The 26757-nt window shown below is 36.8% G+C and overlaps 1 protein-coding gene across 5 annotated transcripts in view; it reads right to left on the bottom strand.

The window, feature by feature from the left end:
- LOC131156522 (uncharacterized) overlaps positions 1-26757 on the bottom strand; it is a 138813-nt gene that overhangs the window by 95146 nt on the left and 16910 nt on the right. For 3 of the 5 annotated variants that reach the window (XM_058110282.1, XM_058110279.1, XM_058110283.1), the window contains exons 3-6: positions 15280-15351; positions 14266-14336; positions 14051-14150; positions 7840-7938 (exon numbers count right to left, since the gene is read on the bottom strand). In XM_058110282.1, coding sequence (XP_057966265.1) covers positions 7840-7938; positions 14051-14150; positions 14266-14336; positions 15280-15351 — 342 coding nt within the window. The remainder of the gene's footprint in view (positions 1-7839; positions 7939-14050; positions 14151-14265; positions 14337-15279; positions 15352-26757) is intronic. The other 2 variants (XM_058110280.1, XM_058110281.1) reach the window with 2 other exon arrangements.

Raw genomic sequence — 26757 nt, 5'->3', positions numbered from 1 at the left:
ATAATAACCATAGTTCTCACCCACTAAGGAATCCAATACATCATGTGAACTCCCAAGATTAATTCAAACCCTTCTGAGTGTGATGAATATGCAGCCAAAAACTCCTCAAATTGCAAAACAACCCTATTATGGTGGCTGGAACTTCTATTCATTTGTGTGTGTCAAAGAGCTTAATGTCTCAGTCCTACAATCTTGTAACTATGTCACACACAATTTGGACATTTAGACATCCCTGGAAGGGCCCTCTATTCATGTTAGATGGGTCTTGGAAGGAACTAATGTAAACACAGATCCAATTATGTGGATGTCATAAGACATACAGTGAATGTCGCTATGATGTTGTGGTGGATCCGAATAGTTATATCGTTGGCATTCTTAGGCTGTGATGCATGATTAGTAAACCCATGGATGGTTATTCATATGAAAGCAGGAATATGACAGGAAGAGTATATTTCTAGAGAGAACAATAGATGAGTGCCCTACCATCGCTCTGCCCTTTTGGGCACAAAATGAGCCCCACAATGGGCGCTAAAAGGGACATCCTCAAGCAATGTCATTGGCATCCATGTGAGATCGGAAGCCCCATAGATGACAAGAATACACATGCCAGTCTCAACCTGAAGGTTGAAATACGCACCAATGTTGGCCCTTGGATATACTCTCAAATGTTGTCGTCTTACACTTGGAGTATGGAGGGACCTTGATCCTGTGTATGTCTGTCTCGAGTACTATCTGATGTCACTTCACTTACCTCCGGCTTGCGGGGATAAATGGTAGGTTCTTTCACACAAGTATTGTGTTGTGGGGATGAGAGTTACCTTTAATACTTGTGGAATGTGGTTTAACACCCTTACGATTCAAGTCATAATTCCTCAATTAGGACAAGGGTTCTCAACTATAAGACTTGACCACTTGAATGGACGTGCACACAAGAAAATTTCCATGGATGAGGATGAGTACAGCTCAATAGGCATTGGTGTAGTCTTGTTGCCGCATTAACATAACTCCATCACATCTACGGCAAATTAAGGCAAGGATGATTCCTTGTGGACTACAAATTCCGCTGCTCCATGACAACTAGCCTCCAATGCTAAATTCTCTTTTAGTTTAGACAAGCCATTTTGCATCCAAAACCTTGAGCCGGTGAATTAGGCTAATTATGGGCCTACATACTAGTGTAAACAAAAAGTTGAACCTACGTCAAGTTTGTATATCATAGGCTAACTAAATCTCCTACCCATTTATAATTGTTGAATCTAACTTACAAATATGGAAGAACTAGCCTAAATATAATGTCATAATGAGAATACCCAGCCCAACCCACTCCTAGTCCACACTCCACACCATTCCCCTTGAACTCAAAGGTCTCAATCTTCAAACAACTCCGCTCCATATTCTTCACACAACCATCCTCCAAAGGAAACCTTGGACACATCTAAATTGAACATCCCCCCACCCCCACCCTCACCACAAAAAAAACAAAAAACAAAAAACAAAGAGGATTAATGGTCGATATGGCATGACCAACTATGACATGCATCCTACCCCCACACCAATCACAAGTCTTGTTGCTTCCTGTCACAACCTTGCTCCAATATGAGTCTGGTTCTATAGTCCCCCCCATTACTAGAATCCTTTACCATCACACTAAACTCCCTTGCCATCACAAAAAAATTCCAACTCAAATCCTCACCACCCAGCATAGGCAAAGTTAGTGAGGAGATTTATTCAGGAATTTCGAGTAGGGCTATAAGGAGAAGGAAGGCAAGGATTTATTCAGGAATTTCGAGTGATGGCTAAAGAATTTCAAGCCAAGGCAAACGGTTCTAGCATAGGCAAAGTTAGTGAGGAGATTCTGAGGGTGCTCGTTCATGGACCAAGGTTGTGTAGGAAGCAAGTAGGAAATTGTGTGACCACTGTGGGAATGCGATGCAAATTGAGACGCATGCACCCCCATCTTGTGTTAGTTATCCTCAACTTTAGGGCTGGCAGAGACTAGCATTTCCATCTATTGTTTCAACTAGGGACACTAAGGCACATGAGGCAGACATAGCTTCTCAAGTAGAAGATAGGGCAATTAAGGTTGGATGGAGTGAACCTCAATGTCAGATAGTGGGTACGAGTCTAGGCTAATTTTATTAACAAACCCAAGACCACACTAGAGTGGGCTTAGATCACAAAATAGAACTAAACAAAATTAACCAATAAACCCCCTTTTTGAAACCTTTCCATCATAATTTACTAAACTCTTCAAACTTGTTAACTCCCTTTGGCCCTTCACCTTTCGATTTTTGCCATCATCCAAACGCACTTCATTTCCTCCAATAACACTTGGATTTAAATCCATTTTATCCAAAAAAATTTGAGCTTCAAACTCCACCTTTGGGGTCTCCTCCACTAGGGTAGGCAAAATTCCATCCCCACCTAGTACCGTATTCGCCAACCCATCATTATCAAAAATCAAAACTACTTCCAAACCTACCAGTGGGAGAGGATGAGCATTAGATAAATTCCATATTTCAACACAGCAGTCAAAAACATACCCATACTATTCTCATATCTCATCCAACAAGCCCCCACCACAATCAAAATCATTATTGTCATCACTTTCTAAATGTGAAAAATCCCCCCATTTCTTTACCTCCATGCCTTTTCTAGCTCATTAGAATCTCCGGCATTCTTCTCAACCTAAGGAACATCCACAATACCAAACTCTCCCTTAGAATCTCTCCTTAATACCTTTGTCATAGACTCACTACAATTTTCTCCCTTATCTTCGAATATCTTTTTCATTTCAGCACCCAAACAAACCACCCATTTACAAGCATAAACCTTATTATGTTGAATATAAATACTACAATCAACCGATTTCTCCCGCAAACCTACTTCTTTTTCACCTTTTTTCTCTAAAATTCTACAGGACTAGACACAAATTTATCACCATATTCTTGCGTCGAATCTGATCTTCTAGTATCCTGAACTTCCTTTAACTCTTGGTCATTTCGATTCTATTCTTAACACTTGTAGATTGAATAATACACAACAACACAACAAACCAAGCCTTAAGTCCCACTAGGTGGGGTCGGCTACATGAATCCGTTTCTACCATTTTATGCAATCATAGACAATTTCCTTCAACAAATTCAAGGTTATTAAATTTTTACTCACCATCTCATTCCAAGTTGTTTTAGGTCTACCCCTACCCCATCAACTACCCTTCACAGTAACTAATTCATTCTTCCTCACTAGCGCACTATGTAGCCTATGTTGCAAGTGCCAAACTATTTAAGTCCTCCCTCCCTTATCTTATCTTCTACAGGAGCTATGCCTAACTTATCACAAATATGTTCATTTCTCAATTTAACATTATACCACTCATCCATCTAAGCATTCTCATCTTGGAAACTTTTACTTTTAGGATATGTTGTTTCTTAGTCGACAAACATTATGATCCATTTAGCATAACTGGTCTTACAACCGTCCAATAAAAGATTCCTTCTAATTTTAAGGATATTCTATGATCACAAAGCACACTCGAAGCACTTCTCCATTTAACCCAACCTGCATAAACTCTATGTATTACATTTTCTTCAATTTCTCCCTCAACTTGCAGAATAGAGCCAAGGTATCGAAATCTCCTAGTGTTATTGATTTCTTCATAATCAAGTTTAACTTTGTCTCCAATATTCCTCCTACTATTACTGAAATTACATTTCATATAATCTATCTTATTTCTACTTATCCTAAAACCTCTAGATTCTAAAGCCTCTTTCTATAATTCTAACTTAGATTCTACTTCATCCCTAGTTTCACCAATCAAGACAATATCATTTGCAAACAACATACAAATGAAACCTCATTTTGGATACTCGTAGTCAGTTTATCCATCACTAAAGCAAAAAAGATAAGGGCTCGAAGCAAATCTTTGATGTACACTCATTGTGATTGGAAATTCTCTAGTCTCTCCTCCTATAGTCCTAACACTAATCATTACTCCATCATACATATCCTTAATGACATCAGTATAACTACTACATACACCCTTTTTTCCTAAAACCCACCACTAAACTTACCTAGGTATCCTATCATTTTATTTCTCTAAGTGAATAAATATCATATGCAATTCCTTCTTCTTTTTCCCTAAGCTTTTCCATCAATCTTCTTAAAAGATATATAACTTATGTAGTAGATCTCCTAGGCATAAAACCAAATTGATTTTCTGAGAACTTCGTTTCTAGCCTTAATCTTTGCTCAATTACCCTCTCCCACAATCTCATTGTATGACTCATAAGTCTAATTCCACGATAGTTATTACAATTTTGAATATCTCTTTTATTTTTGTATATAGGTATTCAAGTGTTTTTCCTCCATTATTCTAGAATTTTTTTACATTTTATAATTGTGTTAAATAAATCAGTTAACCATATAATTCCGTTATCACATAAGCATTTCCAAACTTCAATTAAGATGTTATCTAGTCCTATAGCTTTTTCACTTTTTTTAGTGCAAACTTAACTTCATTAACTCTAATCTTGCAAAATAAATTTCATATTTTTAGTCTTTTCCTCATTTGTCAATTCTAAATTTAAGTCTTCTACTTGGTTTTCATTAAATAGCTTACTAAAGTAACTTTGCCCTCTTTCTTTTATGTCTTCTTCCTTAACCAAGACAATATCATTCTCACTTTTTATACATTTTAGATTACCTAAGTCCTTCTTCTTTCTTTCTCTAGCTCTAGCAAGTTTAAATATGTATTTTTCCCCTTCTTTTGTATCTAATCTAGCATATTAAACAATTTTTAAATGATCTATATTTAGCTTCACTAACAACCTTTTTTGCATTTTTTCTCTCCTTTTTATACTTTCCAAAGCTTTCCATGTTTCTACATTTTTGCCATGTTATATACCCAAAAAAAAAATGTCTTTACAGCTTTTTGGACATCTTGATCTCACTACCAACTTTCTTTGCTATTCAAGAATCTTCCTCTCGATTCACCTAAAATCTCTATTGCTATCGTTTTAAAAGAGCTAGTTATCCTACTCCAAAGAGTGTTTGTGTCCACACCATCCTCTATAGTCCAATCGCCATGTTTGATCATTTTATTTTTAAATTTTATTATATTTTCTCCCTGTAGGTTCCACCACCTAGTTCTCTTACACTGGTTTATTTTATCCATACTATTCCATTTTTTAATACATACATCTAACACTCAAACTTTATGTTGTGTGGTTAAGCTTTCACCTAAGACAACTTTACAATCCTTACACAATAAACGGTCTACCCTCTAAGTTAAGAAAAAATCTATTTGACTTTCATTTTGTCCACTTTTAAAGGTTATTAAGTGTTTTTCTCTCTTCTTAAAGAAAGTATTCTTTGTAATAAAATCATATGACATGGTGAAGTCTAAGATCATCTCCCCAAACTCATTTTAGTCTCCATATCCATATCCTCCGGGTATCCCTTTATAACCTTTATTATCCCTTCCAACATGTCCATTCAGATTTTGCTCCTATGAATATTTTCTCAGTCCTTGATAGTCCTTGTATAATACTATCCATATCTTCCCAAAATTGTCTCTTAAGGTTTTCTGCAAAGCCCACTTTAGAAGCATAAGTTCTAATGACATTTATTATCTCTTGGCCAAAGACCATCTTAATTTTATGATTCTATCTCCTACTTGTAGGCTGAATAATGTTTCCATTAAATGGATGTTGAATAATAGTTCCATTCCCAAAGTGCACAACTTCCTCCTTCCCAGTACATATCTTCTAAGAAGTAGGAGCAATACTCTGGGCCTATCTATTATCCGGAGCCAACACAGCTGTACAAGAAACCTTATTTTTTGAATCATATGTTTGCTTATCACCAAGGCCCTTTTGTGAAGTCCATATGACGAGAACCTCCCTTTTGATCCAAATTGGAGCCCATATCAAGCACCAAAATAGCATCCACTATTTCTCCAAAAAGCACACTGAGCAATAGATGTAATCTTATCAAGCACTGCACTCAGCCTATCAACTAGAACTTTGGTGATAATCTTATAAACACTAGAGACTAGACTACTAGGTCTAAAGCCCTCTACTTAACCGATCTAAATTTCTTAGGTACAGGGGTAATAAAAGTGGAATTAATGATTTGCATTTCTTAGGCACAAGTTGAAGGCCCGTTTTTATATGCAGGATCTTATATAAGACAGCCCAAAAGCTAGCCAAGATTTAGTGAAATATTAATAATACTCAGCCCAACACATTCCAAACCCATGCCATTCCCCTAGGATTCACAGGCCCCATCTCCATGCCATTTTTCACACTACCCAGCCCATTCTACTCCATTTTCTCCACCTGATCATCCTTCAATATAACCCTAGCCACATCTGGATGCACAGCAAGAAACAGTTTTGAATACACAACCAGGCAACACAATCTGCATCACACCCCCAACACCAATCGCAAATCTTGTAGCTTTACATCGTCAACACCTTGCTCCACAAGCCATTACTGCTTTGTAGTTCTCATTATTAACAGGAACTATCCAACCAAATTCCTTGGTCGTCAAACAAAACTCCTATACAAATCCTTGCCATCCATTTCTTTTAGAACCTCCAAAGATATGAACTGAAAACTCTCACATTTCAACCCGACACAAACTCCAAGAACTTCCCCACTGCCATTGATTAAATTTCCAACCAATACGTGACGCTACAGTTTCAAATCCTCAAGTAACACGTATCTAACCTTCCAAACACTAACGACAAACTCTCCAAGAACCACTTCACCAATGACAAAGAAAATCTCACCCATCAATTATGTTGATGGTTTCCCTCAGCTCAAAGAGAAACTCGACCTTACCAACTCTATCTGGCCAAAGGACAAAGGTTTTCCCCCCAGACTCGACGAATCGTCTAGAATCACTTCTTTCATGACCTACAGATGCCATAGCAACACAATAAATTGGGAGGTGAGGAGAAGAGAGGTCGCAAAGAGGAAAGGACATGTTTCGGGACTCGTAAGGCATCAATCTACATGCATGATACCAACTATCCCATCCTTCTAAAGAACACTGATGATAGTAATGAGTGGTTGATTGGAATAATGCATGGAGATTCAAATAAGGATGATGAATGTGTGCTTAAAGATAATTATTTGACATGGGATGCTATTGCTAGAGTTTCTAGAGTAAATAAGCCATCCATCACACAACATAAAGAACAAGTGTGTGTGTGTCTCATCCTCGTCTTCTAAAGCAATAGCTTCATCTACCACTGTTAGGGCTGCCATATTTGAACTTATAGAAGAGGATGAGAACCAAGAAGCAATTGTAGAGGAGAATGAAGAAGAAGAAGATATTTGAGAGAACAAGTCTGATGAAAGAGGAAGCAGAAAATGATATCTAAGTTGAGGATGAGGACCATTAGAATTAAGACTCTGGAATATTTTGTTATACTCGTCTTTTGATATTGAACTATGCTGTGCCTATGCTTTTAGCAATATCATTTTCTTTGTACCATTCAATGCTTACGTGTTGAACTGTGTTTGGTAATCACTGATTTCTACACATTTATGTTCTCATACTGAATATTTTGGTATTTTTAAATTCAAATATTAGTGATAATGTGTTTTGTGTTTGCAAATCAAGAACTCATTGTAAAGGGCTTGTACACACAATAATAATAAATGTGCATCTCACCTTCCTACAGCCTGCACCTGCACATCACACCTCACACATAGGCTCTAGGTACCCTTTGCACCTTGGTGTGCCTTATGCTATTGGCTACTATAGATTCAAATGTGGACAAATATAAATCAGGATTGCATGGCAAGTTGTAACATGAAAACGTACCAATATATCGAAATCCTGCTCCTTTGGTGATTTTTCATCAGTTATGGGAACACGTTCATAGTCAACAAGGTACCCATTGACTTGTAGTTCCTCGTACACCTATAACAAGCAATAACTTGAGATACATACGCAAGAAACGCATTGCACCTAAACCATTGATGCAGAGGCAACAAGTGAAGCATCAATTAAAGTTTTCTGCAAGTCAGTCCACTCCTTGCCTTACTAGTCAGAACATTATTTCTCAATTATTATTATCTGGGCTTCATTAATTATGATCTTGTCAAGTGCATCATATCCTAACTCCAAGTTTCTCATTCAAAAAGTTCATTAATAAGTCTTGTTCCAATGTTTTCTTAAGATGACTGAATCTAGACAAGCCAAATGTGTATCCAAATGTGTAGTCGGCAATAGTCATTTTCCCAGGCACATTGAGCAACCAATGTTATCGTGAACTCATAATATTTTAGACCAGACAATGAAGAAACAGATCAGGATTTTAACATCATTTTTGCTTATCAATTCTCATTTTCTTAGAATTTAGTCAAGGGCTCTATGCTAGAGTATCTCTCTTGGCCACCAAATACACCCTACAATTAATCCTAATGTGTAAGATTTCTAATCTAACAGATCTTAAAATCAATTTCCACCACACACATGATCCATCAAAGTTTCATTGCATCTGTTTTTATTGCTCGACATTTGCAGTTTCATCTTTGGATTGTTTTTTGTTCTTCACACGGCTCGTTTTAGTTATTCTTCTTGTGTTTAAAACCACGTCAATATAAGAAAACCGTCAACAACTTGAACAAAGCTTTTTAAGTTAGTATTTGACAATGACAATTGTAAAAGTCTGTTGGCAAAAGTTATAGGGGAAAAGTGAAGCTTGAAGTGGTCAAGCACACACAACTGTGTCACATTTTTCAGTCCAATAAAAGGAGGTATTCATGACAAATAGGTACATGATCTGTTTTTCAATTGGAATCTCTAATAAAGAATATGCTGGTGTGATGTAATTCCAATGTACCCAAGCCATATTCTTCAAGGTAGTCCTTGTCAAAATAATTGAACTGCTGTCCATGATAGACTCTTTCACTCTCAAAAAAGGTGACAAGAAGAACCTAGTTTTAAAACCTCTAATAGATGTTGATGTGGCAAGCAAGGAAAAGAATGAAATGCAAACCAATAATTTGATAAGACAACCAAACATGCCAAAAAAATGAGAAAAGCTTCCCCTGCTAAAAATGAGGCTATAGTAGATGAAACTCCTTTTGGATAAGAAAAAGATAAGGAGCTAGGTACAATAACATGAAAACAAGATGTCATCCTTAAATCAAACACTACAAGTTAGCTAACACCCTTTGACCCCTTTTAGCTCTGTTTTTACACACATCAAAACGCACTTCAGTTCCCCCAGGATCACAAAACATTAAATTCAATTTATCCGTGAGATCTTTTAACTTTTAAATCCTTCCTTGAAATCTCCTCCACTAGTGCTGGTAAAATACCATCCTCGTGCTGCAGCTCATTAACCAAATTATCGTTTTCATATATAGAGACTCCTCGAATCCTTCCAAACAGGATGAGTGTACAAATGAGAAGTACCCTAGAACGTCACTGGAATCAGAAACATATCCATATTGTTCCCTAATTTCATCCAATAATTAACCCCTGCGACAATCAAACTCATTAAGACCATCCTTTTGATCATCTGATAAATCCCCCCATTCCAATAGCTCCTTTCCTTTGCTAACCCCATCAGAAGATTTGCCTGTCTTCATAGCATCTATGTCATCCACAATACTAACTCTCCTAAATTCCTCTTTAAAATATTTGGGACTCTCTCACCAGAGACTGCCCTCTTTTCTTTAGACAATTTTTTCATTTCAACACCCATCTATGCAATCTTTTTCCGACGAGTATAAACCTTGGGACCCTTCCATCCTTTTGCCTTAAGGATTGATGCATCAGATACCCTGACCAAAACATCATCACCTTTGTACACCTCTGCTGCAATATCCTCTTGCCCCTCTGCAAAACCAGAATCTTCAACCACAATAACACTTTTAGTTATTTCCGTTTTTGTCATCAAGAGACTGTTCCGAAATTGAGCTGCCAGACTCCTGTAATTGCTCCACAATATGATCTATTCCACATAAATCCTGGAGAACTGGAGATATTTTGGCCTTCATTTACAGATGGGTGAAAATCCTTCTTCCCTATATACTACACCTGCATATTGGGAATTGAGTATTGGAATCTTGGGGCCGCCCATTATGATTGGCCCAATCACCTTCGTTTACAAACTAGAAGGTTGTGCCATTGTCTTAAATTCCCAGGAAATTGACAAATTTTCCATTGAAATTTCCGTCTTCCTCCACCCTCAAAATCAAAAAATGGCAATCAATTTCCAATAACAAAAATCTCCATTAAATTTCCACGAATCATCCTAAATTTACTGAAATCTTGAAAATTCAGTGAAATTTGTAAAATTTTATCTATAGAATAGAATTTTCTTTGAAATTCAAACTAGAGATTCAAAACCCACTTTGGGAAAAAAAATTGATAAAAAAAAAAAAAGATATATTAAGAGAGAATATACAACGGAGAGAAATTTTTAGCTAATTCCCTTTGACCTTACCACCATCAAGCCTAACTTCATTTCCTCCATGATCAGACAAATCAAGGCCCAAGTTATCCAACAAAGTCTTGAGTTTGAAGGTCCTTCCCAAAAATTTCTTGAACTGGAGTAGATAGAATTCCATCTTTTACCTTTTGCTCTTCATAAGAAACACTGTCCTCAAAAGTACTAATTCCATCTAAACCTTCTAGAGGGGGCAGCAGCACAAAAGATAAATCTCCGAGGTGATCAGAAAAAAGTCGAAAGAATATCCATGCTCATCCTGAATTTGATAGAAGTAAAAATCACTACTACCTACACTATCATTGTCCAATACGTCCTCCCATCTCTAACTATCCTTGCAAGCATTAGCCCTCTCATCAATAGATTCCTCCCAGTTATACTTAAAACACCTTCTAAATCTCTCTTTAAGAATTTTTAATTTTTTGTTTTCTCACCAAACAAATCTTGATTTTCTTCAAGGTGTTAGACGAAATTAGCTAATTTGAAGTCTTCAGTAAACTATGATGGAAGGATTTCAAGAAAGGATTTCTTGGCTGATTATTGCAGTTTTTTTTTTTACTCTGCTTTTTTTTCTTTATTTTCTATTCTTCAGTTCTCTTTTGTTTTTATTTTGCTTTTTTGAGGTTTTAGTATTCTGGCTTTGATTGTACATTCTCTACCTAAATAAGTTTTCTTCTATTATAAAATTAATAAACAAAAAAAAGCCCCTAATACAAATTACACCAGCTAAATTCAGTTTTACTAAAATGGAATGGGCCTCCCTTGATACTAGAATAATTACACATCCCTCATTTTCAAACATCATAAGTAAAAACTAACTTTTGTGTACGACATTTTTGCCCCAAGAACAATAGAAAAGTTTACAGCCTTGTTTCTAGATGGACAACAAATGTTTATTTATTGGAGAATAAAAAAGGGTGACAAACAATTTTTATATTAGATAGGGGAGGGATAAAAAAAGTACAACATACGAGGGCAAGGAGTCCGCCAAAAAAAACAGAAAAGAAAGAAGGGAAAATAAAAAACATAAAAATGAAGATCACGCCATGAAACTGGATAAAATTAACCAAGAAAACACCTTTTCAGAAGCTTTCCATCATAATTTACCAAACTCTTCAAATTTGCTAATTCTCTTTGACCCTTCGACTTAAGACTTTTGCCACCATCCAATTGAAGCTCATTTCCTCCAATATTGCTCAACTTTAAATTCAACTTATCCAAAAGATCTTGAGCTTCCAAATCCTCCTTGGGAATTTCCTCCATGGGAGTAGTTAACTCCTTCCATCCCTATGTTGTAAATTGTTGATCAAACCATCATTTTCAAAATAGACACTCCAAACCTTCCAAGGGGACAGAATGAACATAAGATAAATCCCCTACTTCGTTGCAAGAGTCAAAAGTGTACCCATGTTGTTTCCAAATCTCATCCAACGATAACCTCCCACCACAATCAAATTCCACTCAAATCATCACTTTTTGAATCAAATATATTCCCCCATTTCTTAACCTCATTCTTTCCTTTCCCTGTTGCTGCACCTGACCTCCTTCTTTGTAAGAGAGTCTTCCACTATGCTAAGTTCTCCTCGGGAGTCTCTCCTCAAAAGCTTTGTCCCTGTCACACAAAAATTTTCTCTATCTCATCAAACACCTTCCTCATCTTGGCACCCATACAAGCTAACTTCCGGTGAGCATACACCTTACTACCCTCAAATTTATCAAAATTCAGACACGAGATATCATCAATCTTCCCCATAATTGCGCCTATATTTTTATATCTTACCTACCCATTTTTTGAACACTCTTCTAGACTTGTTACATTTTTAATACCAAAGTGTAATTCTAGAACCGAGCTATTAATATTCTAGATGTACTAGAGTTTGATAAGTCCGACTTAAAGTTTGGAGTGTTGGACTCTGAGCGTGATGTCTAACATCCACCTTCCCACTGCTCGTTTACTGAGCTCTAAGGACTGAAATCTGGTCCTTCCCGTTCTTGAAACCCAGCTCTAACTTGTCTGATTCCCCGCTTCTCTGTCCAGCATCCTGACCATCACCATTTACCTTCTGAATAGAACCCAAGGAATGAGCAACACCCCTAGACTCTTCATTAGAGAGCAACTTAGATAAACCTAAGTCTTGGGGATGCTCAAGTAAGTGGCCCAGTTTATATAAAAAAAGAAATACCCTTCTTATCAATTAGTTGGGCCAGGTCCAAAACAAGAATCATACCTCGTGGCTCATATCACTTCACTTCCCCCCCCCCCCTTCGAATGCAGCCCTAGCAGCTTCTGAAACTAATGACTCCTCCATCGGAACCCTTGCTACCTTCTCAGGCAAATCTGATTGGTTGACAAAGATTGCAGCCTTCGGAGGTTGCTGACTTGTTGATGACTGGTTGGCTATGGTTGGTTCTGGCAGATTAACGGCAACTGCTGCTAACTTCAGAAGCTCAGCCTTGTTCATCTGAACTGCACCACCCACCTACAGCACCTATCCTTAACAAACACCATAACTCATTCTCCAGAGAGGGCTTGATGATTGCAATCCTCACCTCCATATTTATTACCTTCCAACACAACCTACCTCCGCAATCTGAAACATGGATGACCATCTGCAACCATATCACCCGAATATTCTCTTAACCCCTTCACCAAGTTGCTGAAATCACTCGCAAAGCTTCGCCATCCCTAACATTTTTTGTGCTGCCGGTAATGAACACAGAAAATTTCCTACAATTCCAATCCAACCCTAACTAGAACTTTGCCGCCTTCGTCCACCTAATCGACAGCCAATAATTTGTAACACTCTTGCACAAACTCTGAAACCCCCTCTCCATCCGACCAAAAACCAATAACCCTTCGACAAACCATGAAACAGCCTCTTTCGATAACCTAACCCACCTGTTATGAGCAGCATTCTTCTCGGCCATGAGCAAAGATGATCTCCCCTTTGATCTGAATCGCTCAGCTCATCATAGCCTAAACCAATCTTCATCACAGCAAATGCACGAGGGGGGAAGAGGAATAGTACTGTGAGTGGGAGAGAGAGGGGAAGAACGGGAGACAAATAGGGCCATCACACTAATCCCACAAATAGTTCATGAACGAAAAAAAAAAAAAAGGTTATGAACAATATCAAAGGGGGGCCTACTTTTTGGTTCTCATCTCCTTTAAGGAGGATTTCTAATCCTCCTTGTATACTCTCTCCTCTGCAATAATATTTCTTCTTTTACTTAAAAATAATAATAATAATGAAGAAGGTGATTGAATACAAATATGCACAAAGTAAAATCTCTATCTCCAACACATATCTTCCTTTCTTAGATCATTGTGGGTAACTGATTTGGTGTTTGCCTCTGGATGTTTTAAGTGCTCAGATGTCTCTTATCTTCAGTGAGATTGAATGGTAGTCTTTAGCTAGATATCTTTTTTTTTTTCCTTATGATTTGTGTTATGTGTCATTTTCAGGAGTATTTCCTTTTCTCCTTGCATATTCTTTCCTCTGCAAATAAATTTTCATTTTTCTATCTTAAAAAAAATTAAAAAATAATAATAATAATAAAAAAGTATACCTCTAAAGGAGTCTTCACGGACTCGCATGTTACTGGCTCCCATTGGTCCACCATTTGACCATCTGGCAGCTCATCAGTGACAAGGATCTTATTTCCATATCTGTTGTCAAATTAAATTTGCTATAATATGGACTAAGAGTAACAAGCCGCTAAGAAAATCCACGAATATGTGTAATAAAATAAAGACAAAAATAAATCATGTCCAAAGAAAATACCTAGCAGCCTCCAGTAAGACATCCTCTTTCAACCGAGCCTCCATTTGTTCAACCCTAGCCCTATTGATTCCCTATGTAATACAAAAATACATGTTCAATAACTATCCCAAACGTAAATTTGATACTTGAAAAAACAAATCGTACTACCGGAAGTCTGGAACACATAAAATGTGCACAAAAAAAATTGTTATTGTTTCTCTATTTTTATTTAGAATGGCTTTTCTTTTATTATTTCAGTAAAAAAAAAAATCTCCCTTAATCCAGCAACCTTTCTTCGAAGCAGAAGCTACAAGCTTTGAACCACCAACAGCCTGCCTATTAACCCTCACTTCTTGTGATCTAAGTTCTACCCAAATTCAACCCGCTAAAACCAATCAAAGCCCTAGCTTCTTTGTATCAACTAGCTTTTTTCAGCAACATAGGGCCTATATTTTCAGCCTTATAAAACCACTAAAACTGTTGCCAGAATCTGATTTAACCCAACTGTTATTTCATGTTGGTTGTCCTACAGCATAAAATTTTTCTGAATGTTTTGATTTAATTGAGAAGTGGCAACTTCAATAGATTTCTATATGCTTTTTTTAGTTGTCTTATATGGAAAACATTACAAAGTATTATACTCCATGAAGTTACAAAAATGATGAATATATAAATAAACATTACTATATATGCATTGATTCCCTTTTCTCTATTTTCAATTGGATATAAGGGAACAAAAATGAAGCAATAGGCATTCTAAAGAGAGGGAGGGAGGGAGGGAGGGAGGAGGGGAGGGGAGAGAGAGAGAGAGAGAGAGAGAGAGAGAGAGAGAGAGCAAACCATAAAATATCAAAAACAAAAACCAAATAAGAACATTCTTTCCTTTTCTAATGAAATCATCTTCTCTTCTTATCAAAATAAAAAATAAAAAATAAATAAAAACTAAACGCTTTATTGGTAGGTGGCGGAATGCAACTGGATGTGATGAAACATGTGCAAATTTATAGAGGCAAAGAATTTGTTTCAATAACATACCGTGTACTCGAGATTAGAGAAGGGTCTCTCTACATCGCGCAAAACAAAAGGGCGTCCATTAATGTATACCACCTATTTCAAGAATACAAAGAATGAATAATTTGGAATACTTAAATTCAATGCTCAAGATATTAAAATGTTGCTCAGGTTTATAGACATCAAATAAAATTTCTTCTTTCGATCTGGTCAAAGTCATTCCACAAACCCAACAATGAATGAAGACGATATTGTGTTCTCTCTACATATTTTTATTTTAATTTTAGGAACTGTCCACCAAATAGCTGATGAAACCACATTTTCATGAACCTTTGGCATGCCAACTTCCAAGAACTGTTTAGGCTACAAAATATTATTTTTTATTTTTATTTAAAATTTATCTGTGCGGTCCATATGCCTTCCACTTAAAATTAAAAAAAAAAAAAAAAGGAACTCTCATAGTGTTGATGCATTCACCAAAAAAATAAAATAAAATAAATCGTTACTAAATTTTCTCTTCCATCTTAAGCCCTCATAATTCACAAAGCACAACAAGGAGCATAAGAAATTCTCAAAGGATACAAGAAGAAAGAAAAATAAAAAACATAATAAACCAAAACAGCACACAGCCAGCCAATCACGCTTTAAATCAAAAAAACAAAAACCCTTTGAAACATCCAGCAACAAAAACCCACAGCGAGGCAAAATACTGATTCCTATCCCAAAGCATAATCAAATGCATCCTCTTCCCATAAAAATATTAAGCATTCCGTTCCAACCAAATCCCCCACAAAACAGCAAAAATCACCTCTACAATGCCAAAGCTTCTTAACCCCTTCCGAAACCCAAAAAATTGATAGCGAACAAATCCTTCACTGACTCTGAACACATTCAACTCTCAAGACAAGCCAAAATGATTACTCCTCGCCCTCCAAAAAAAAGGATTAATGGAGGAATCAACGAGGGAGTAGATTCTGAATTTTGAAAACAAAGAGAGCATACATCAAGAGATAAAGCCTTAAAAGCAGATTGTTAGTGTTAACTCTTATCAAGAACGATCAACCAAGTAAGGCCTTAATCTTAGACAGGACTTTAGCCTTTAAAATGGATCTAAGGAACAGGAAAGACAAGTTTTTTTGGTTAAACGCTCAAGAAAATATTTACAAGATTACAACAACAAAACCAAGCCTAAAGTCCCACTAGGTGGGGTTTGCTACATGAATCCTTTTTCGCCAATTTATGAGATCATGGACCATTTCTTTTGACAAATTCAAAACTATTAAATCCCTGCTCACTATCTCATTCCAAGTTATTTTAGGTCTACCCCTACCCATTCTACTGCCTCACAGTAAAATCTTTACAAGAATACTCCCCCAAAAAAAATCAAGAATCCAGGGATGATAGTCTCTCCTTTTGGAAAGGATCCAACCATCCATCCAAAAAACTGAATAAGGAGGCAAGCTCCAAAAGCTCCCTATCATTAGGAGCCCTAAAAATAGAAATCCCAATGAAAACCAGCTTCATTAGAAATGAAGAATGAAGAAATAGATTCATTGTGCAAAGAGGACAATCTAAAAATACAAGGAAAAGATGAACAAAGCAAAGAACCCCTCCCACCCCCCCCCACCCAAATGTCTTCCCAAAACTGAACACAATACCCATTTCCCACGACAAAATTTGTATAAAGAATAAAAAGAGGATATAAATGCGAAACACCCTCCCCAAGACTTTCACAAGAACATCTCACCCCAAAAATAACACTCCGCCTGTTATTTTACATTCCAAATTTACTTTTAATAACTTTATGCCAAAGGGAAGACTCCTCTAATGGAAAACACCACAACCTTTTATCCATTAAAGTTATGTTCTTAAACACCAACTTACCAAGACTCAAACCCCCTTCCTTTTAGACCTACAAACAACCTCCCAACTAACCAAATCATCTTTATTCTCCCCCACCCTAGGCCAAAGAAATCCTCTCATGATCTTCACAATACTATTACTACCCTCACAAGTATTCTAAAGACAGATAAGAACCAAGAGGAATACAAGCAAGGCAAGCCTAAATGAGTGTAATTATGCCCACCTAGAGAAATAAAGCACCCTTCCACCCACCCAACCTCTTCGACACCTTGTCCACCCAGGATCCCAAAACCCAACGGATATAGGATATCACCTAGAGACACACCTAGATAAATAAGAGGCCAATAAAGAATGTCAAACCCAAGTAAAGGGAATAATTCCAAAGATCTAAAAATATCCAAATCAATACAAGCTAACCCACTCTCCCCCAAATTTATTTTTAAACTAGACACCCTCTTAAACAATGGCAAAATAGTCAGCACATTTAAAAGAGACTTCCATAATCTTCTAAAAAGAAGGTAATATCATTTGCAAAATGAAGATGAGAAACTGCAACGCCCTCCGTTCCAACATAATCCCTCTCTACATCTCTATAAACCAATCTACTCAAAACATCTAACACGAACAAATAGAAAAGGAGAGAGAGGATCTCCTAGCCTAACCCCCACTTGAAGTCGTGAACAAAGATTTAGGCTAGCCATTATTAATAACAGAGAAAAAAGCATCAAATAAGCATCCACTTATCCAAAATCGTCATCTTTGACCAAGCCCCTTAAAAAGATCTTATCAAGGAAGTTCCAAGTTACTTAATCATAAACCTTTTCAAAGTCTACCTTAAAACTACCCCTTTATTTCTCTATCAAACATCCTCAACAACCTCATTAGCTACAAAAATAGAACCCAAGGAATGAGGACCACCCCTCCAGTATTTCTATTTACTGCTATAAACAGCAGGATTAATCATCTGGGTGTGAACGAGAAATGAGGGGAAATTCTCTAGTGGAACAAGACAGGCAACCAATTCAAGACCAGAAACTCCTGCAATCAGCTGGAGGGCAGAATCTATTGCAGTCATTTGGAGGCCAGATTGAGGAATGTATTGGTGGTTTGTGAACTCAAGAGGTCAGTATTCCTGGTAAAATACAGCAAACAAGAAGTCAAGCCTTAAGTCCTGCAAGGTAAGGTCAGCTACATGAATCCTTTCCTGCCAATTTACACGATTGTGGGCAATTTATTCTAACTACTTAGGAGATATTAAATAATTGCTCATTATCTCATTCCAAATTAATTTATGTCTACGCCTACTCCTTCTATTTCCATTAACAATAACTAGCTCACTCCTCCTCACTAGTACACTATTTGGCCTACATTGCACGTGCCCAAACCATCTAAGTCGTCGCTCCCTTATCTAATCTTCTACAGGTGCTATGCCTAGCCTACCACGAATAAATCCATTCCCTAATTTATCTGCTAACATTAAACCATTCATCCATCTTACCATTCTCATTTTGGCAATTTTTACTTTCTAGATATGTTGTATATTAGTTGCCCACTTGCCCAGCATTCTAATCCATATATCGTAGCTGGTCTTAAAGCCATCCTATAAAACCTTCCTATTAATTTTAAGGGTATTCTATGATTACACAACATGTCCAAAGCAATTCTCCATTTTACCCACCCTACCTTAACTCTATGTATAACATCTTCATCAATTTCTCCTTCAACTTGCATAATAAATCCAAAAACTTGTAGTCTTATTAATTTCTTGACAATCAAATTTAGTGTTTTCTCCAACTTTCCTCCTACCTCAAGATTCCAAAACTTCTCTATCCATATTCTAACTTAGATTCTACCCCACCCCTAGTTTCATTAATCCAGGCAATATCATTGGCAAACAACATACACCATGGAACCTCATTTTGAATACTCTTAATACATTCATCCATCACTAGTGCAAAAAGATAAAGGTTTAAAGCAAATCCTAGATGTACATCTATTGTGATTAGAAATTCCCTAGATGCTTCACCTATCTTCCTTACTCTAGTCATTGTACTATCATATATATACTTAATGACATCACCTATACCTGCTACACACTCTCTTTCTAAAACCTGCAATAGAACTTCCCTCGGTACCTTATCATAGGCTTTCTCTATGTCAATAAAAACCAAATGCAAATCCCTCTTCTTTTTCCTAAACTTCCCCATTAATCTTCTTAAAGATGAATAGCTTCTACGCTGGATCTCCAAGGACTAAAACCGAATTGATTTTCTAAGACCCTTATTTCTACCCTTAGTCTCTGTTTAATTACCCCTTCTCACAATTTCATTGTGTGACTCATAAGTTTAATTCCACGATAGTTATTACAGTTTTGAATATCTCCTTTATTTTTTGTTTATATGTATTAAAGTGATTTTCCTCCATTCATCTAGCATTTTCTTAGTTTTTATAACAACAACAATAGCAAGCCTTAAGTCCCACTATATGGGATCGGCTATATGAATCATTTTCCATCAATTTATGCAATTGAGGACATTTTCTTCTACTAACTTAAAAGCAATTAAATCTTTCTCACTGCCTCAATTCCTTTCTCACTGCCTCAATTCAAGTTAGTTTAGGTCTACCCATTCCTCTTGTAGCACCATTTACATGACTAGCTCGCTTCTCCTCAAAGAGCATTAATTGGCTTATGTTTCAAATGCTCAAACCATCTAAGCTGCCCCTCCCTCTTATCTTCTACCAATGTTATGCCAAATTTATAACAAATATTTTTTGTTAGATTATGACTTCACTTAAAAGACTAAGTTGTTAGGTTATGGGCCAACAATGTATATCAAGCTTTTAACACTCCCCCGCACACACAACCCGATAAGACATGGAGAGAGAACATACAATAAATAACACCCATTATAGGGAATACAATATTTTTTTTTAAAAACCATGCAATAAATGTGGCCAACAAGACTAGAACCTAGGACCTTTAGGTAACCAGCTCTAACACCATGTTAGATTACCACTTCATCAAAAAGCTTAAGTTGTTAGGTTGTGGGCCAACAATGTATATCAAACTATAACACGTTCATTTTGTTTTAAATAAATTAGTTAACCATATGACTTTGTTATCACCTAACCATTTCCAAACTTCAGTTGGGATGTCATCAGATCCTATAGCTTTTCCATTTTTATTTCTTCTCTAGTGCAAACTGAACTTCATTAACTCTAATTTTGTGAATACAACAACAACAACAAAACCAAGCCTTAAGACTAGGTGGGGTGGGCTACATTAATCCTTTTCCGCCAATTAATGTGATCATGGACCATTTCTTTCGACAAATTTAGGGCTATTAAATCCTTATTTTTTTATTTCAAATAATTTTAGGTCTACCCCTTCTACTACCCCTCATAGAAACTAACTCACTCTTCCTCGCCGGCGCACTATATAGCCTATGTTGCAAGTGCCCAAACCATCTAAGTCATCCCTCCCTTATCTTATCGTCTACAGGAACTACGCCTAACTTACCACAAATATGTTCATTTCTCAATTTATCTTTCAATCTTACACCAATCACCCATTTAAGCATTCTCATCTCGGCAACTTTTACTTTTTGGACATGTTTCTTAGTCACTCAACATTAATCCATATAGCATAGCTGGTCTTACAGTCGTCCCATAAAGCTATCATATTAATTTTAAGGGTATTTTACGATCACAAAGCGCACTTGAAGCGCTTCTCCATTTTACCCAACCTGCTTTAACTCTATGCATTACATCCTCTTCAATTTCTCCTTCAACTTGCATAATAGATCCAAGATATCGATATCTACTAGTGCTATTTATTTCTTCATCAAGTTTAACTTTGTCTCCAATATTCCTCCTACTATTACAGAAATTACATTTCATATATTTTGTCTTATTTCTACTTATCCTAAAGCCTCTAGATACTAAAGTTTCTCTCCATAATTCTAACTTAGTCTCTACTCCACCCCTAGTTTCATCAATCAATACAATATCATCTGCAAACAACATATGCCACGGAACCTCATTTTGGATACTCCTAGTCAGTTCGTCCATCACTAAAGCAAAAAGATAAGGACTCAAAGCAGATCCTTGAAGTGCACCTATTGTGATTGGAAAATCTCTAGTCTCTCCATCTATAGACCTTACACTAGTCATTACTCTATCGTACATATCCTTAATGACATCGGTATACCAACTACATACACCCTTTTTTCTAAAGCCCACCATATAACTTCCCTTGCTACCCCATGGGCCTTCTCTAAGATAATAAATTCCATATGCAATTCTCTCTTCTTTTCCTCTAAACGTTTCCATTAATCTTCTTAAAAAATATATAGCATCTATAGTACATCAATCAAGCATAAAACCAAATTGATTTTCTGCAACCTTCATTTCTAGCCTTTATCTTTGTTCAACTACCCTTTCCCACAGTTTCATCGTAGGACCCATAAGTTCAATTCCATGATAGTTATTACAATTATGAATATCTGCTTTATTTTTGCGTATAGGTATTAAAGTGTTTTTCCTCTATTCATCCAACATTTTCTTAGTTTTTGTAATTTTGTTAAATAAATTAGTTAGTCATATAATTCCATTATCAACTAAGCATTTCCAAACATCAATTGGGATGTTATACGATTCTATAGCTTTTTCATTTTTCAAATTTTTTAATGCAAACTTAACTTTGTTAACTCTTATCTTGCGAATAAATCTCATATTTTTAGTCTTTTCCTTATTTGTCAACTCTAAGTTTAAGCTTTCTATTTAGTTTTCGTTAAATAGCTCTAAAGTAACTTCCCCATCTTTATTTATGTCTCTTCCTTAACCAAGACAAAACCATCTCACTTTTTATACATCTTACATTACCTACGTCCTTACTTTTCCTTTCTCTAACTCTAGCAAGTTTGAATATATCTCGTTCCCATTCTTTTGTATCTAACCTATCTTACAAATTATTAAATGATCTATCTTTAACTTCACTAACAGCCTTTTCTGCATCTTTTCTTGCCTCTTTAAATCCATGTTTCTATATTTTTCTCATGTTTTATACCAAATTTTTTTTTATCTTCTTGCTTTTTGGACATCTTGATCCTAGCACCAACTTTCTTTGCTATTCAAGAATCTTCCTCTTGATTCATCTAAAATCTCTATCTTCCTCTTGATTCACCTAAAATCTCTTTTGTTGTGTTTTTAATAAAGCTAGCCATCCTTTAAAGAGTGTTTGTGTCGACACCATCTTCTACAGTACAATCACCATCTTTGTTTTTTGTCTCAACACCATCCTCTATAGTACAATTGCCATCTTTGATCATTTTATCTTTAAATTTTATTGTATTTTCTCGCTTTAGGTTCCACCATCTAGTTCTCTCATACTGGTTTTTACTTTATCATTTCTCTTCCATTTTTTGATACATATATCTAACTGTCGAAGATCTACCGCATATGGAAAGCTACCATTCTCGGCATCTCTAAATATAGAGTGTGTGGAGGATCACAATTAGTGTCTCCTAAATTAGACTTGCCTTATTACCTATAATTTCCTAGAATTAATTGTATAGATTGTGAGTTGATTTCTTTTTAAATATAGGCACCTGACCTTATGTATAAAAGCAGCAGTATGTAATGACATTATACACAACATTATACAAAAAGTTTTTCGTTTGTTTTTTCAACTTGGTATCAAAGCCTAAGATTCTTAACACCCTAACCTCACAGTCCTAAAAAAACCCTAGCCGCACATTCCATCCCTGGGAAAACCCTAGCCACCATCAGCTTCTCAAGCAAACAGACTCAGGCCGAGAAAGAGGTTCAGCTGCCACCCTATCAGGCTGAGAAAGAAGTCCAGCCACGAGGTTCAGCTGCCACCCTCTCAGGCTGAGAAAGAAGTTCAGCTGCCACCCCCTTCTCAAGCAAAACCGTAGCTGTCGCACATCCTTACCCACCTGCAACCAAAAACCTCACAAATCACCATGGTTGTCAACAGTAAACATCTCATGTCAGCTATGCAATTCAACAGCTAGCATGATCAATCCAACCTCCCGATGGTGTTTGAGAAGCTAAATTCCACCAATTATGCCAATTGGGCACAATCAGTCGAGATGACCATCAGAGGGCAGAGCAAGTTGGGATATCTAGATGGCTCTAAGAAGTGGCAAGAAGAAGATGAAACTGCAGCAGAGAGATGGGAAGATGAGAACTCACAGATGTTGTCTTGGCTGATAAACACTATGCAGTCAAAGATTGGGTGCAACTACCTATTCATGGAGAAGGCAAGCAATCTATGGGCAGCTATGAAAGAGGAATTTTCAAGTGGAGGTAATGATGAGTTAGATAATCAGATTCGAGACACTAAACAAGGTAATTCCGATTTTAACTCCTATTTCAGTACTCTAAAGAAATTATGGATGGAATTGATTTATTATCAAAATTTAGAACTTGAGAATGCTCATGTGCCAATCAGAGTTACTCGCCTTATGGAGAAGGGTAGGACGTATAAAGTCTTGGCTGGTTTACAATCTGAATTTGATAATGTGTGCTCCATGGTGATTAGTAGAACTCCTTTTCCTTCCCTTAGTGAAGTTTTCTCAATGGTATGAAGTGAAGGAGCAAAAGAAAGGCCATGACTAAGGATCGGAGTGGAGCATCCGTGGCTATGGCAGTCAATAGAGATCGGAGACCTTCAAAAAGAGGAAGAAAGGGAACGACAACGACAATCTTTGGTGTGACCGATGCCATAAACGGAGGTAAACTATTGACACTTGTTGGGAGATACATCGAAGACCAAGAGCTAATAAAGATAAAGGTAAAAAGGTAGTAAAGCACATATGGCTAAAGGTACTCAACAACAGGAGGAGACTGAGTTAGCTTTTACCAACAAGCAGCTTGCAGAACTAATGAAGTTACTAGAAATCCGTGCCAAGATCGCTAACTCCACAGGGGGTGGTAAAACTTCCTATGCTCTCTCTAGTACTATAAATAACTGTAACACGTGGATTGTTGATTCAGGTGCTTCAGACCATATAACAGGAAATAGCTCTATTTTTATCTTATATAAACCTAGCCCTGGTAACCATAAAGTTGAAATTGCTAATGGTTCAACCTCAGTAGTTGCAGGAAAAGGAATAGTTCATCTTAAAGGGAAACTGACATTACCTAATGTTCTACATGTGCCTCGACTATCAACAAACCTAATCTCTGTTCAAAAGTTATGTAGGCAACTTAACTGTTTAGTGTGTTTTTCTAAACCAGGTTGTTTTCTTCAAGATCTGACCTCAATGCAGAAGAGTGGTCTAGGTGAGAAAGAAAATGGGTTGTACCCGGTGAAGATGCACAATGGGCACCAACAGCAGAAACGATCCACAAGTTTTCATGGAATGCAACGACCTAGTGATCCTCCTGAAGCTTGGCTGTGACATATGAGACTTGGTCATCCATCTTTTCTTGTTCTTAGTAAAATGTTTCCTAGCCTAATAAAGCCCTCTTATGTATCACAGTTTCCTTGTTCTACTTGTGAATTAGCTAAACATCATAGAGTGTCTTATCCTTCAAGTACTAATAAAGCATCTACTCCTTTTTTAGTTATTCATTCAAATGTGTGGGGACTTTGTCGCATATCTTCTATCTTTGGTCATCATTGGTTTGTAACATTCATAGATGAGTACGCTAGACATATGTGGGTGTATCTGATGCATGACAAGTCTAAGGTTTTTTAACTTTTTGTTATTTTTTACAACATGATCCAAAAACTCTTTGACAGAAAAATCAAAATACTTCATAGTGACCAAGGTAGAGAATATGTCAATAGTGACTTCAAAACATTCTTTACCGAAAAATGCATTATTCACCATATGTTGTGTACACACAACTCTCCTCAGAACGGTCTGGCAAAAAGAAAAAACTGGCACCTTCTAGATGTCACTCACAGCTTACTCTTTAATCATAATGTTCCTAAGCACTTTTGGGGTGATACACTCTTAACTGCTACCTTTCTGATTAACAAGATACCTTCTAGAGTTTTAGACTTTGAATCTCCACTAGACAAACTCAAAGCTATTACCCCAAAATTAAATTCTATTCTGATCTCCCACTACGTGTTTTCGAGTGTATTTCCTTTGTTTAGAATGTGTCAAGCAATATTAGTAAGTTAGAACCTCATGCAACTAAGTGTATTTTCATTGGGTACTCGATGTTTCACAAAGGGTACAGGTGTTATTGTCCACAAACTCGTAAGTTGTTTATTAATAGAGATGTCACCTTCCACGAGTTGGTCCCATTTCACCTCCCCTGGCAGGGGGAGAATAGGGTCAATCCCGAGCAGTTCTAGAGTCCTAATCAAGGTCTAGATCAAGTCTCTATGCTTATTGCTATGACTACTGACGTGCAGGAATATGAAACTATCACAGAACACCCTGACCTGCGGCCTAAATAGGCTGACCACCCTGACCTGCAGCCCAATCTCCTACAACCTAAACATGCACCTGGAGACATCCTACCACCAGCCACTTTGCAACCTGAACTTGAACTCACAAATAGACTATAACAGACTAACTCTTCTAAATTGCCAAAAACAGCAGAGTTTTTAACATACCAAAAAAGAAGAAATACACTACCGATACCAGACAAAGAACCAGGCAAAACTAAACCCATTCATTCCTCACAAGATCCCCTGGATGCAATAGAGGAAAGTATATATGAAGGTATAAACTCAGCTTTAGATTTACACAGTGAACTTGATATGCCTATTGCTATTAGGAACCGAGTTCGAACATGCACTAAACATCCACTGTCAAATTATGTATCCTATCATAGAATTGGACCAGTGTTTAAAGCTTTCACTACCTGCCTGACAAGTTTTTCCATTCCAAAAATGTCAGAGTCACTTCAACAGGACGATTGGTGAAAAGCAGTATTTGAACAGTTGGGAGCATTAGAAAAGAATCACACGTGGATGTTATGCACACTACCAAGAGGAAAAGGGGCGGTTGGTTGCAGATGGGCATTTGCAGTAAAGTATAAACCAGATGGAAGTGTTGAAAGGTTCAAAACACACCTAGTAGCTAAAGGATATACTCAAACTCCAGGTGTTGATTACCTTGAAACTTTTTCTCCAATGGCTAAGATTAATACAGTTAGAATCCTACCGTCTCTAGCAGCAAATCTGGATTGGAAACTGAAACAATATGATGTCGAGAATGCATTTCTGGAGGAAGAGATCTACATGGAAATTCCACCACGGCTAACAAGAGGAGATGTAAAGGGGAAAGTGTGTCACTTTTAGAATTCCTTGTATGGACTAAAGCAGTCACCTAGAACATGGTTTGGGAGATTTACAAGGTCCATGAGAGGAAAGGGTTATAGGCAGAGTCAAGGTGATCATACTTTATTCATCAAACACTCTATAGGTAACAAGATTGCTGTCCTAATTGTGTATGTAGATGATATTATTGTTACAGGGAATGATAAAGAAGAAAAGGAGAATCTGAAACTGAGGATGGCCTCAGAATTTGAGATCAAAGACCTCGGAAATCTAAAGTATTTTCTGGGAATAGAAGTTGCCAAATCTATACGGAGTATTTTTATCACTCAAAGGAAATATGTTCTTGATCTATTAAAAGAGGTTGG

The sequence above is a fragment of the Malania oleifera genome, chromosome 5 (genome assembly GCF_029873635.1).
Source record: "Malania oleifera isolate guangnan ecotype guangnan chromosome 5, ASM2987363v1, whole genome shotgun sequence".
Lineage (NCBI taxonomy): Eukaryota > Viridiplantae > Streptophyta > Magnoliopsida > Santalales > Ximeniaceae > Malania > Malania oleifera.
Note: the sequence above shows the minus strand (reverse complement) of the source record. Positions and strands in the feature narration are given on the sequence as shown.